The sequence below is a fragment of the Pan troglodytes genome, chromosome 1 (genome assembly GCF_028858775.2).
Source record: "Pan troglodytes isolate AG18354 chromosome 1, NHGRI_mPanTro3-v2.0_pri, whole genome shotgun sequence".
Lineage (NCBI taxonomy): Eukaryota > Metazoa > Chordata > Mammalia > Primates > Hominidae > Pan > Pan troglodytes.
Window position 1 is genome coordinate 46,772,047 of NC_072398.2, and position 14,433 is coordinate 46,786,479.

At 47.3% G+C, this 14,433-nt stretch overlaps 1 protein-coding gene across 11 annotated transcripts in view; it reads right to left on the minus strand.

Annotated features, from left to right (window-relative positions):
• Window positions 1-5,878: 5,878 nt before the first annotated feature.
• LGR6 (leucine rich repeat containing G protein-coupled receptor 6) overlaps window positions 5,879-14,433 on the minus strand; it is a 127,629-nt gene continuing 119,074 nt past the window's right edge. For all 11 annotated transcript variants that reach the window (XM_016935790.4, XM_054657666.2, XM_063793651.1 and 8 more), the window contains 2 exons: window positions 10,686-10,766; window positions 5,879-7,620 (listed from right to left, as the gene is read on the minus strand). In XM_016935790.4, the coding sequence (XP_016791279.3) occupies window positions 6,365-7,620; window positions 10,686-10,766 (1,337 nt within the window). In that variant the 3' untranslated portion in view covers window positions 5,879-6,364. The remainder of the gene's footprint in view (window positions 7,621-10,685; window positions 10,767-14,433) is intronic.

A 14,433-nucleotide genomic window follows, 5' to 3' on the forward strand; every position in this document is an offset into this window, starting at 1 on the left:
CCGAGATCGCGCCACTGCACTCCAGCCTGGGAGACAGCGAGACTCCGTCTCAAAAAATAATAAATAAATAAATAAATAAATAAATAAATAAATAAATAAATATCTGCCCATTCTGCGTTATACATCTTCTGGCCAGATGGCCCCTTTAGGTTGAAAAACAGAATCCTAATGGATGTACTTGGATATATTAATTTTTCTTTTTTTTTTTTTTTTTTTGAGACAGGGTCTGGCTCTTGCCCAGGCTGGAGTGCAGTGGCATGATCTCGGCTTACTGCAACCTCCCAGGCCTCCCACCTCAGCCTCCTCAGTAGCTGAGACTACAGGTGCACGCCACCATGCCCAGCTAATTTTTGTATTTTTTTTTTTTAAAGAAATGCGGTTTCACCATGTTGCCCAGGCTGGTCTTGAATTCCCAAGCTCAAGCAATCTGCCCACCTTGGCCTTCCAAACTGCTGGGATTACTGGCGTGAGCCACCATGCCCGGCCTATTAATTTCTTAATACTTTTTTCAAAAGAAATTAATTGAGCACCTTTTTTTGTGTGTGTGTTAGACCTCATGAAAAGGATTGAGGTTACAACAGTGAATGAGACCAGCATGATCTCTGCTCTCATGGAACTTTCCTGCTGTGCCTACTATCCATTCTGAGAAACGTAGCCCTGCCCACAGCCCTTGCACAAGGGAAGCCCTGAGCAGTTATGTTTTGTCCAATATAACCCCACACAAACATACCCATTCACACACTACAATTTAGTGAACCAGGACAGGTTCCTGGCCTAAGAGTGATCAACCCACCTGTTGGCCATTAACCTATGATTTGGCCTATCGTAGAAAAGGAAATTTGGCTAGTTCGGTTCTTTCTCAATCTTTCAGGATATTACCCTTGGAAACTTAAAGAGGAAAGCAACAAGGAAATTACCCCAGGAACTGAAAGCTGAAAGGATGCATCCAGAGACCTTGAGGAAGGACAGGGATCATAGTGAGGTACACATAAGCAGAAGTTACCCATAAACACAGGCTATGAGTCAAAGGAAACAATTCATTTATGCAATAAATAATCATACCTTTTCTTTACCCCATTGCTAGGCCAAAAGAATTATTCTGCCTCCCTTATTGCTTCACATGTATCCTCTGAAACATTATTCTTTTGACCCAGCAATTCCACTTCTAGGAATTTATCTTACAGATATATTTACTTACACAGGTGCTAAATTGCATTCATGCAAGGTTACTTGTTAAAGTATTGTTTATAAGAGCAAAAGAGTAAGCAACCCAAATGTCCATCAGAAGGGGAATAAGATGAAATCATGATACATCTACATAATGGGCTATATAACCTGCTTCAAAAATGTTAGAATGCTTTCTTTACTGATGTGGAAACGTCTTTGAGCTATATTACAGGTTAAAAAAGCAGAAGCAGAACTGTGGTGTGCTACTTTGGGCAAAAAGGAAAAATAAGCATATATATGCATCTTGCTGGTATATATATTTTCAAAACTCTGGAAGGATATATAAGAAACTAATAACAGTGGTAACCAATGAGGGCTTGGGAAGCGAGCCAGTAGGGACGGAGATGGGAGGGAAACTTGTTAAGAATGTGTTATTTGAACCACGTGAATGTATTATTCAAAGATTAAATTTATGAAAAGCTTTTTAAACAAAAGGGGTGGGTGGGAGCAGCTGATTGTGGTTGAGAAGCAGATAGATATAAAAACAGGCCTCCAGAGAGCAGCTGAACCGGCTAATTGTGGGCACCACAGGGAATAATCACAGACTAAATTCAGAATGGCCTCTAGTTTCAGGCACCACAAGGCCCAGTCTTACTGTTCTTTTTGGCCTTGGATCTATTTGCTGAGATTCTGCCTCTCTTATTGCTTCACATGGATCCTCTCAAGAAACACGTACTTACTTGAGTTAACTCCTGAGTTTCTGTCTCTTAATCCAGTCTAAGAAGAACAGCTGAAGAAATGGTCTTCCCTGTAGTTGAGCCAGAAAGATGGAGGGTTTGAAATACTCTGTTTTCAAGAGTGGAGGGCAGGTACTCATGAAGGCACCAGTTTTCCACTCAGAAGGGAGTCAGGCATTAGATCAGTAAAGCCCTAATACCATTCTGGGGCTAGCACCTTGGCCCCATGATTGCAAGTTTTGTTGAACTCAATCTTCCCTCCCCTGAGAAGGGGCTACCTGGTTGTCTTGAGGGCATCATCCCACTCTGAAGCAAGGCTGGGCCAGGGACAGGGGGGGTAAGGATTCCCAAGGCAGAGAGTGAGTGAGAGAGTGCACTCAAGGCCAGGAAAGCAAGCTGATTCTTTGGGGTTCACATTATCAGGAAACCCCAGCATTAAGGGTTGGGTCTGAGAAGGTGTTCAGGGTCTGAATAATGAAGGCCCAACCTGCTCACTGCTTTATTTATTTTTATTTTTATTTTTTTTAATTTATTTTTTTGAGACAGAGTCTCGCTCTGTCGCCCAGGCTGGGGTGCAGTGGCGCAATCTCGGCTCACTGCAAGCTCCACCTCCCAGGCTCACGCCATTCTCCTGCCTCAGTCTCCCGAGTAGCCAGGACTACAGGTGCCTGCCACGATGCCTGGCTAATTTTTTTTATATTTTTTGTAGAGACGGGGTTTCACCGTGTTAGCCAGGATGGTCTCGATCTCCTGACCTCGTGATCCACCCGCCTCGGCCTCCCAAAGTGCTGGGATTACAGGCGTGAGCCACCGCGCCCAGCCCACTGCTTTCTTTAGATTTTTCTATGTCTAATCCACTGGCAAGCACACAAAGGGCACTTTGATATAGGTGAGTGGAATGGATTCTGATGCCTCCAAACTTCAACTCTGAGCCTCCTTGGCTGTGCCCTAGGTGCCCCAGAACTCAGAAGACAGGTTAAGGAAGAGCCTTGCCACTGATCACTCCTCTCTCAAATACCTCTGGCCACTTCCATGGCTCCACCAGAGGCAGCAGAAAGGAGTTGAGGGACACACATCGTACTTCACTTGTGCTTTATTATACAGAAGAATCCAAATATTTACATCTTGACAATCCTTATACTTCAAGCAACTGGAGAGAGCATGGAACTGAAACCCAGAAGTGATGTGGGGGGCGGGGTGCGAGGTGGGGGGTGGTGGATGGTGGGTGGGTGGGGGTTGGGAGAGCTTGCTATAAAGCAGAGCAGAGGTAGTTAGATGGTACCAGACAGGATCAAGGGTTCTAGCTACTGTAGTTCTGATGTTGGTTTATGAAATAAGAAATAAAAAAATAAAAAATAAAAATGTTTAAAAAAGGTAAAAAAATTTAAAGAAAACATAGAAGAACAAACAAAAAAGCGTTCTAGCAACTTCCCGTTATTGTCACTCAGGCCTATTTATTGTCAGCTCTTCCTTTTTCCTTTCCCCTACTCTTTAGACCTTTTATTCTTCCTGGAAAGGGAAACTAGAAAGATATTGGAGGCTAGAGGAGGAGAGAGGAAAGCAAGGAGAAGTCCCAGCTAGGGGCTCTGTTCATCCATAGTCTTCAAATCTCAGCTCTGCGTTTTTTGGATTTTACCATTGGTATGTTCAAAGTTGCTTATAAAAACCATTTCTGCCATAAGAGGTTCTCTTCCACAAATCGGTCTGAGATGAGATTGTGGTTGGCACCAGTTGCCAATGCACAGCACACAGAGCACAGGGCAACACACACCCAGTCAGCAGTTCTCAGCGCTGCCACCACTACAGCCCTCTTGGACAGATTCTTCCCCATGGATACCATTTTGGAAGATTTTGCCAACCCAACAAAATGCATTTACATGCAATGAATAATTTGTTTTTTGATTTTGTGATCAAAGACATACATAATCTTCTGTGGATCATAATGAAGATAACCAAAGGAATAACATACTGACTTGGTAGAAATTCAGTCAAAATCAAAAAACAAAGAAACTGTACTGCTCAGCTTTATTTCGGGTAAGTGTACATCGACCAGACTTTCTGAATAATGAAAATAGTTCATGGCAAACACCTCCACTCCCTTCCTCCACACCTTTCCTCTAATGAGAAGGTTCAGCAGATGCTCCTCTGGCCAGCAGACGTCTGGATCTTTAGAAGCAGATGATAAGGTGACAGTGGTGCTACCCTTCAGCTTGCAGCCAAAAATCATCGGTCCCCTTTTCATAGAAGAGGCCACCTGTAGGGAGCAGTTCCTGTAACTCCTAAACCTCTAACACATGGCCACTGTGCTCTACCTCAACACAGACTCCCTAACTCCAAGGGGAACAATGATCACATGGCGTGGGCAAGAAGTGAGAAGGGATCTGGGGTGACTTTTTACAAGTCAAGGCTCCCAAAAATTGTACAAGTTTTGTCATCCCTGAAGCAAAGAACTCCTTTCCCTGATAAGAGTCACCAATTCTCAGTATCCAAAGTAGAGCAAACTCCTTCCTTTAAGGGCTCTTGATCAGCCCTGGGGAAATTGGGAGAGCAGGGTTCTCAAATAAACAACTGATAAATACACCTGCCATCATTGGCGAGTACCTACACTGAGGCTGGCCTCATGGTAGGACCCTAAGATTCTTCTGGGATTACAAGGTCAGCGCATTCTGCTTCAGAGCCTATAAGAGACCAGGCAATTAGTCAGATAAGATTTAGAAATGTAGCAAGTTTCACCCATGGAGCTACCCTACCTACCTCAGCCTAGGCAGCCTTTTTGTCCTGTGTCAGAATTTCCACTAGGCATTGGGGACAGCAGGGAGATAGCAGAGAAGGTAAGCTGCAGAAACTTGAACTACAAAATTAGAAGAAGGGTTTTCCTCAGGTTTGTTGTTTTAATAGTGGAGCCCCTGGGGATAGGGCCTGGCTGAGGACCTGCCAGAATTCAGGAAGAAGATTGTTTTCCATCTGGTCTCAGAATTCTAGACTCCTGTCTTGTAGATGTGACTGATGTTGGGGTACTCTAGAGCAAGTCTTGCCCTTTGCTGAGTCTTGGATTCTCTTTTTATGTCTCCAAGAATTACCTTTAATGTCTGGAAGGATGCCCCAGCTCTTACCGCCTCACTCTCAGATTGAATATGTGTGTGTTTGGGGCTGGGTGAGGGGGGCATTCTGGAAATGCTCAGAGACACTTGGTAAACCACAGGTAGAAAGGTCATGAGGGGAGAGGCAGAAGGGTCAGCGGCCTATCTGAGACACCCACGGTCCCAGAAAACGACAATTTCCTAAAATTCAATATCTACAATTCAAATCTCTCCTGTTTTCTGGCTAAGGCCTCCTTGTCCCAAAGAGTAGGCAGGACCTGGCTTGTGACAGGAGGTGGCAGGGGCATCTGGTGGAGAAGCATAAGAAGGCAACAAAGAGCCAGAGGGAATCCAGACAGCCCTGCCAGGATCCAGGAACCCTACTATCCCTCTTGCAGCAGACAAACTTTCACTGGTGCTTGGGCTTGCTGGGGTTGATGGCAGGGTGGTGAGAGAACACACAGGGATCCCTTTCTCCCTGCCCCAACTCAGGGGTCTGAGTCTGGAACCACAACGGCAGGCTTCTCCTCATCCTTCCCAGCATAGGATAAGAGAGGTGGGAGGTAAAGTGCTGAGTGTCTCCACTGGTGGATGGAGTCATCAATTACCTCTGGCAGTTCATTCTAGGATCGGGGCTTTCAGGAAGTGGTGGCATTTTGTGATGTCACTCGGTAGCACTAGGTGGTACAGAGATGAGCTCCCTGGGAGAGAACAGTGCTAAGTTCTGTCATGTTAATAGATATTCCAGGAAAACCAAATAAGCAGACAAAAACCTGTTACCAAATAATTCAGGGAACTGGGTTAAACAAAGTTCAATAGATTTTACTACTGTAGGACTTATCTCTTTATTACACTAACATGCACTGTGAATCTCTAAGAAAAAGACATCATGTGTAATCTCTTCCAAAGCTTATTTTAATAGGAAGTCTTTATGCATGGCATATGTCAAGATTAATGGTACATGGAACACATTTTGTATCCTATCCATGAGTCACATGGGAAATCACCTTCCAGGCCTTTCTCTGTGAGGTCTCCCTGTCCACTGTGCCCTGATCAACCCTCCACCCCTTCACTGTCTTTACTTCCCTCATTTCCCTTAAGCAGACAAAAGTCCAGGTCTCTGGTCCACAGCTTCAGACATGACAAGGAAGAGGCCCAGTATCAAGGTGAAGCTGAGGAAGGCCAAGGGAAAGCCAGGCCAAGAGGCACCCATTGGTGATGGTCACAGGAGAGAGGTGATCAGTGGAGCCAGGGACTGGGCCATCCTGCTATAGATCACACTGCTGAGTTTTGGTTGTATTTGTTTTAGAAGCAGCCATCATTCACCGAGGGGGAGAGAGGAAAGGGAAGAGAGGGGAAGAGAAGAATGGGGAGGGATATTTACACGTGTGAAGCAAAGGCCAAGCCAGAGGGCCGAAAGCCGCCACCCCCTGACGAGCCTCCACCTGCTGGCGTAGATCCCTCTGCCCTCAGCAGCAGTTCTCCATCCATGGAGGGTTGGGGGTTCCCAAAGTGGTTCCCCTCTGGCTCTACACAATGGCTGCCCTCCAGCCTGGGGGCCCCTGGCTGCTGAGAGGAGAGGAGGGTCACTGAGGGGAAGCCATAGGTCTCCAGCCCAGGGGGCCGCCCAGCTTCAGAAGCTTCCAGAATGAGATCCACATCAGAGAAGGCTACCAGGGCCTGGGTAGAATCGCAGGAGCTCTTCTCCAGCTCCCCGGCCGCAGCATAGGCTAGGGGCCCTGAGTCCCCTGCGCGGGGCCGAAGCCGCCGAAGGTCATCCCGGAAGTGGGGGTTGAAGAGCAGGTACAGCAGTGGGTTGAGGCAGGCAGGCAGGGGCAGCACCACCAGCAGGACAGACTTGACGGCCTCGGGCGTGACAGGGAAGAGGCCCAGCATGGAGGCGAAGCTGAGGAAGGCCACGGGACAGTAGAGGAGCCCGTCTGCGAAGATGAGCCAGGCCACGTGCCTCACCATGGCGCAGTCCCACACGGCCTCAAAGTCGCCCCGCGGCAGGTCACAGTACAGTTTGATGTAGGCACCGGCCACGACCAGGAAACAGAAGGAGTTCATCATCACCAGGGCCACGGCGAAGCCCAGGGCTGCTGGCTGACCCTCAGGTGGCGCGTAGGGCAGGCAGAGTGGGGAGGCCCCGTATTCTCCCACTGAGGCCAGAGGCAGCGCGGCGGCCAGCCCTGCCAGTGCCAGGCAGCCTAGGACCCCTGCTCGAACGCTGCCCAGGGAGGGGGACTTCCCATAGGCCCGGACACAGGAGACGGAGACGCTGCACTGCACTGCGGCCAGAGTGAGCAGCAGCACTGACGCCTCCGACCCAAGTACTGCCAGGAAGCCAGTGGCCCGGCAGCCTAGCCCCGTCTCCCAGCGGGCTCCGTACTCAGAGAACTGACCAAAGGTCAGGGCATCGACTGAGGCTAGAAGGCCACAGGAAATGCCAGTCAAGGTGTTGGCGCCTGCAATCGCACCTACCACAAACTTGACCGGGGGCAGGGGGACAGGCCCGCCAGCGAACACGGTCAGCAGCACCAGTCCATTGCAGAGCACGGAGAGCAACACGATGGCCCACACGGCCAGGCGGATGCCCCAGCTTTCAAAGAGGTACTCACAGGGCTTGAAGGGGCCTGTAGGAGAGATCAGACATTAACCCTGGGCCAGAGGATGGTGGGACCAGGTCTTCAGGACCAAGGTCAGCCTCCGTATTCAGAGAATTTCCAATCAAAAGGAGATGAACATGGCCCTTGCCCTCGGAAAACTCCCAGTCTAAGGGAGGCTGACCCTGTTTCTGGCCCCAGAGAACTCCCAGTTGGAGGGTCTCTCACCTTAGAGAACTCCCAGCTGTGGGACATACACGACTCTTCTTCCGAAGAGCTGCAAGTGGGGTGAACCCTAACCCTCCTCTCAATACACCAGAACATAGAACGCATATAGGCCAGGCATGGTGGCTCACGACTATAATTCCAGCACTTCTGGAGGCTGAGGTGGATGGATTGTCTGAGGTCAGGAGTTTGAGACCAGCCTGGCCAACAAAGCAAAACCCCATCTCTACTACAAATACAAAAAATTAGCTGGGTGTGGTGGCGCGCACATGTAGTCCCAACTACTTGGGAGGCTGAGGCAGAAGAATCACTTGAACCTGGGGGACGGAGGTTGCAGTGAGCTAAGATTGCTCTACTGCACTCCAGCCTGGGCTACAGAGCAAGACTCTCTCTCTCCCCCCACCAAAAAAAAAAAACAAAAAAACACACACGGTACAAATTAATACAGTACAAACCCAGACATTGAGGAAATGTTAAGTGAAGGACAGCACTGGAAAGAAAGGAAGGACAGGCTGCCATCAAGGAGTGGCAAGGGTATCAGAATTGGGAGCTATGGTGGGTAGGGACAGAGGCATGAGGGACTGCCCAGACAGTAACCAGTCTATGCCTGAGGCTGTGTTTCTCTCAGTCAGTCCCCAGTGATCCACTAAGTCCTCCACTGTGGGAGAGTCCTGACCAAATATTATACCAGGCTGGCTCTCCCTTGCTCTGTGAGAGGGGTACAGACCACATTGAATACTTGTCAGTCAATCAGTATTTCGGAGGTAAATTGTCTCAAGTACAGTAAATCAAAATACAGATGACTTCTGGGGTTTTCCAACCTAGGTCCACACGAGATGCGTGAGATCCTGGTGTTTTCCATCCCTCTCTCCAAAGTCTGTTCCTAAATCACCTTGTAACTTTGGAAATATTATTTCTTCATTTTCTTTGGCTTTCCACTCTTGTTCTTCAATGTGTTTCTAGGTAGCTTGGGAATTTGAGAGGCTTTTGTGGGAGCTATTTTTAAACCTTTTTTTTTCTTATTACCAAATATAATAGGTGATAACTGTAGAAAATTTGAAAATATAACATGAAAAAATTAAAATGACATGAGACTTCACCTCTCAGAGATAACTCATTATTTTGGTACGCTTCCGTCCAGTCTTTAAAAAATACATACATACATATAGGTTTTCAAGCTAAATTAAGATTTTACTGTTGCTATCATTTGGATATGGTTTGTCTGCACCAAAACTCATGCTGAAATGGAATCCCCCAATGTGGGAATGTTGGAGGTGGGGCCTAGTGGGAGGTGTCTGGGTCATGGGGACAGATCCCTCAGGAACAGATTAATGTCCTGTGAGGGTGAGTGAGTTCTCAATCAATCCAGGGAATGGATTAGTTCCCTAGGAGTGGGTTGTTAAAGGCAGTCTGGCTTCTCTTTCACCCTGTGATCTATTTGCACAAACCCACTCCCCTTCTGCTTTCCATCACAAGTTGAAGCAGCCTGAGGCCCTCATCACATGCAGCTGTCCAATCTTGAACCTCCCAGCCACCAGAATTGTGAGTCAAACAAATCTCTTTCCTTTATAAATTACCTAGCCTTAGGTATTCTGTTATAGCAACACGAAGCGGACTAAGACAACTGTATATGCGTTTCTTGTTCTCTTTAAGTTACATTTTTATCAAGCAGACTTTCCCAAATTTTTTCCCAGAGAAATATTTTTATATTACTCAAAACATATTTTATGTACCATAAAATGTACCATAATTATTTGACTATTTGGTGTGAGTTATTTTAGAAGCAAGCTCAAGTTGGACTTTGTCTTTTGGAACTTCCTCTTTTACCTCATCCCTGCTGATTACTGGTTTTCAGAGGTGAAATTTCCATGGCATTGTGAATGCAGCATGTGTGTTTTTCCAAGTCAGAAGCAGCACCTGCTTCCTCCAGGTTGGGTTAGTGCTCTGGCCCCGAGCTGGCACTAGAGGGCGTGCTGTTGTCACCAAGCACTGAAAACTCGGGCTGGGCAAGGCCAGGCAATCACTCTATAGGCTTTAGAGAGGGTAAAGGGAGAAGGCAAGGGTCCTGGGACAGAGAAAGCTGGAAAACTGGAAAACGGAGGTGGAATGAAATAGAAGAAGCAAACTGTTCATCACTTTCTGTTCATTCTGAAGAATCCCATCCTTGCCTAAGTAGCATGCTGCTTGCCACCTTCTGTGGCCTGTTAGCATTTTATATGCAAGCGAAGGGACTTCCTCACTCTAAATGTCTGAAGTTGAATTGCACCAAAGAGAAAGAGAATTTTCTTTTTTGCTTTCTTTATAGCAGGATGGATTTAGGTTAGACGCTAAAGGAGGCTTCCGCAACTATAAGGGTTAGATGGTGCTGTAAGGACTTACCCAGGGATACTATGGAGTTTTTCCACTGTGCAGAGTTTTAACAGAGACTGTAATCTTCCTGGGATGGAGCAGGGAGGGATGGAGAAGGTGACCTTTAGGAGTCCCACCTGGCTCTAGGATTCTGTGGTATGGGTCTTAGACTGAGGGATTACTCAAAAGCAGCCCCACATGCCACCCTGATCAATGGGGTCAAGGCATTCTTTCCTGCTTCTCTCCTGTGTAACAGTAGTTTTATCCTGGATGCATAAATGCTAATTGGCTGATTGCTTGACTTCGCCTCCATTCATGCTACTCCCCTCAAGCAGCCACCCAAGGGAAAGAACTCCAGTTCCTTCCCCAGGAATTACGAAAGGAGGGCCCTCTTGCAGCAGGCTGGGAGTCAGGCAAAGAATGTGGCTGCAGACATGCCCGGCTGAACTAATACCTCAACTAGGTGGTTGGGTGCCCTTTCTCCATTCCCCCTCGTCCCCATTCCCCAGACACCACCTCACCTGGAGTAGGGCTACACTGGACACTGGGGTGTGGCTTTGAGTCCTCCATCTCCAGCTGGAGCTCATCCAGGTCCAGGTCATCTGAAAGGAGAGACAAAGTGATGCAGGGTCCTGGGTCTTGGTGTCAGTCAAGCCCTACCTTTCTCCAAATGCCCCCTCCTTTAAGATGTCCCTTACTAACTCTGCTCAGCACTGGTCATTCTAGCAACCCGGCACATCCATTTCTACCCTTGGGGGTAAAGATTTGGTCAGCTTCCTATTATCCACATGTGGATTATCTGCACTGAAGAGTGCACAGCAAACATTTCACCTAGACCTTCTCTTTCTATTAGTCAGGGCTCTATGTCCTCTCCAGTCGGCCTTACCCACAAGTGCTGCTTCGAGTTGGAGTGGAAGCTGTTTCAATAATGTATGCTAGTGATCACACATTTCTCTACTCTGGCTGGGCTGTCACTGTAATTTTGTGTCCAGTTGTGAAAACTACACATTTAGAAAAACATCAGTGAGCTGGAGTGTGTTTAGACGTGAACGAGTGAACTAGGGGGTGGGAGAGCAGAAGCCATTTGTGAGAGAAACAGTCAAAGCAACTGGGCGGTGTTTAACTTGGAGGAGGTAAGAGTAAGTGGGGATATCATGGCCGTCCTCAAAGGGCTGAAGGACTGTTAGGGGTAAAGGAATTTGACTTCTACATGCTGTTTTGCCCCAGAGGGTAGAACCAGGATCAATGGATGGACTGTAGAACGAGGCAAATTGTGATTCGAATGGAGACACTCTACTACTTCCTAACAAGAGTAAGTTCCCACAATTAGAGCTGTCCAGCAAAGGAACACCCCACCTTCAACAGGTGCAGAGTAGGTCCACATCTGCTGAGTGCAATTCTGGCACTGGGCAAATGCAGAAGAATTTCAGGGATGAATAAGAGATGGACCTGCTCTCAAAGAACTTGTGGAGACTAATAAGGAAACAAATTGTCATGCTACAATGAGTGGCATCAACTAACAGATTTATTTACTAGCTAGAAGGGAATAATTTGAATGTTTCTAGCATAAAGAAAAGACAAATATTTAAGGCAAAGGATATCCCGATTACTCTGATTTGATCTTTATATAGATTATATTAATGTATTAAATAATCACATGTGCCCCCCCATACATACATTTATTATATATCAATTAGAAAAAATTTTCAGCTAATAGATTCACCGAACAATAAGGGTTAACATTTCTTGAGTTCTTATTCGGCACCAGGTACTGTGCCCAGTCAGTCCTCATCTTCATGGTCCCATTAACTTTCACAACATCCATGTGAGGCAGGTGACAGATAAGGAGACTGAGGCTCATTGAAGTTAAGTGGCTTGCCTGCAGCCTCACAGCAATAGACTAGAATTCAGATGCAGGTTTGTCTGACTACAGAGCCCAGATGTTTAACCATTATGCTTTCCCAGGCAAGGGACTGATTACTTTGGGGGGTCAGGGGGTGGGGAGGGTTCAGGAGATTTACAGATGCATGAGCTGAACATAATTTGTCACTGATGATACTAAACAGAAAGTCCCCAATGGGAGAGAAAGCACTTCTACACTGAGTCAGAGGCTGGGCTAGATCATCTTTAATGTTCTTTTCAATTCTAAGTCCAGGCTTTACACTTTTTTTTTTTTGAGATGGAGTCTCGCTCTGTTGCCCAGGCTGGAGTGCAGTGGCGTGATCTCGGCTCACTGCAAGCTCCGCCTCCTGGGTTCACGCCATTCTCCTGCCTCAGCCTCCCGAGCAGCTGGGACTACAGGCGCCCACCACCACGCCCGGCTAATTTTTTGTATTTTTTTAGAGATGGGGTTTCATGGTGTTAGCCAGGATGGTCTGGATCTCCTGACCTTGTGATCCGCCTGCCTCGGCCTCCCAAAGTGCTGGGATTACAGGCATGAGCCACCGCGCCCGGCCTTACACTTTTTTTTTCTTATTCACTTTTGCAGTGTTTCTCAAACTAGGGCCTGTGAACTCTAGGGGGTTGCAGACATGCTGGAGGTCCACAAATTCTATAAGAATTTTGAAATGAGAATCTAGAACATTTTATAATCTATAAAGACAAAACATTTTTGGCAGTGATAATCCATCACTGAAAGGCTTTTTAAAGAATAAGACAAGTTTCTCAAGTCAGACTGGGAAATGTGTCTGAAGACCCAAGTTGGGGAAAGAATGGCTTGTCTTCAAAAGGTAACTGTACAATCTTCAGGTTTAAGAGACAGCATCCTGTGGGCTCTTCCTCCATCATACAGGGCAATGGATAGGTGACTCTTTTTGTTGCACTTGTTCCATCTTTGGTTCACAAAGTCTGTTTCCTGTGTGGACCCTTCCTCCCCACTTAAAGGGTAAACACCATCAGTTGGGAGTTTTCCCAGGAGGCAGGAAGACTGTGAAGCTGCTCCTGGCCCAGACACCATCAGGGCAGGTCGGAGGCTGAGTCGTGCCCACAGAGTCCTGGCATTTACTCCTCTCTACCTTTCACTCCCTGCCCGCCCCTGCTCTCCAGAAAGAAGTTCAGCAATTCTTTGAAATCAAAATGCATGAATGAAACACAAGGGGTGAAACCCGTGGACTCTGTCTGAGGCTGGGAAAATCACAGCCAAGGTGTTAAGTAACCACTCTTCAAACGAGGAGGAAATCGAATCTGGCTGGAGCAGCAGCTCCTGGCTTTCCTTCTCGAGGCTCATTAGCTCCCACAGGAAGTGGGGGGCCCTGCCCTAGCTCCCGTTACAGGCGGCAGGCAGCCCACGATCTTGACGCCCTGTGGTTCTCCAAGACCTAAGCTCGGTGGAAAGTTTCACCTTGAGGAAGGAAAGTTTCCATTCTTCCTTCCAGCCCCGAGGGAGTGTACAGCAGACATCCGGGAATGTCCCCCGGGGACAGCCGTCTGCTGGCCCAGAGCCAGCCAGGCTGCTGGGCTGCTCCTCATCGGGTCCTCATACCCTCCCTAGGGAGATGTGTTAATACATTGGGAAGAAGGCTCTCGGAGACCCCCAGGTTGCCTGCCCACCATTTGCCCTCCATACACTGTGCCCCGGACTCCACAGTTGCACTCTCCCTATACATGTACACCAGAAGGCACCAGTCCTCAGTAGTAGCGATGAGCATACTTCATCATTTATGGAATCTTTTAGTCTTCCCCAACAGCCTATGAGCTATCCATTATCTTTCTCATTTACTTATTTATTTATTTAGTTTTTTGAGACAGAATCTCACTCTGTTACCCCAGCTGGAGTTTGCAGTGGTGCGATCTCAGCTCACTATAACCTCCGCCTCCTGGGCTTAAGCCATTCTCCTGTCTCAGCCTCCCAAGTAGCTGGGACTACAGGCGCATGCCACCATGACTGGCTAATTTTTGTATTTTTGGTAGAGAAGGGGTTTCACCATGCTGGCCAGGCTGGTCTCGAACTCCTGACCTAAAGTGATCCACCCGCCTTGGCCTCCCAAAGTGCTGGAATTATAGGCTTGAGCCACCGTGCCCAGCCAATTATCTTTCTCATTTAAAGATAAGGAAAGTGAGGCTCAGTATGGTTACATGACTGGTCTAATGCAATCCAACTGGTGAATGTTGTAGTTGGGATTGGACCTCAGTTTTGTCTACGCTGTAATGAGATGTTTTTCTTACATGTTTATATTTGATTTTTCGTTTGTTTATTTTCTCCATTGAAATATTGTGGAGAGTTAGAGATGGAAAAAGACTACCCCAAAGCAGAGGACCCCTACTCTCTCC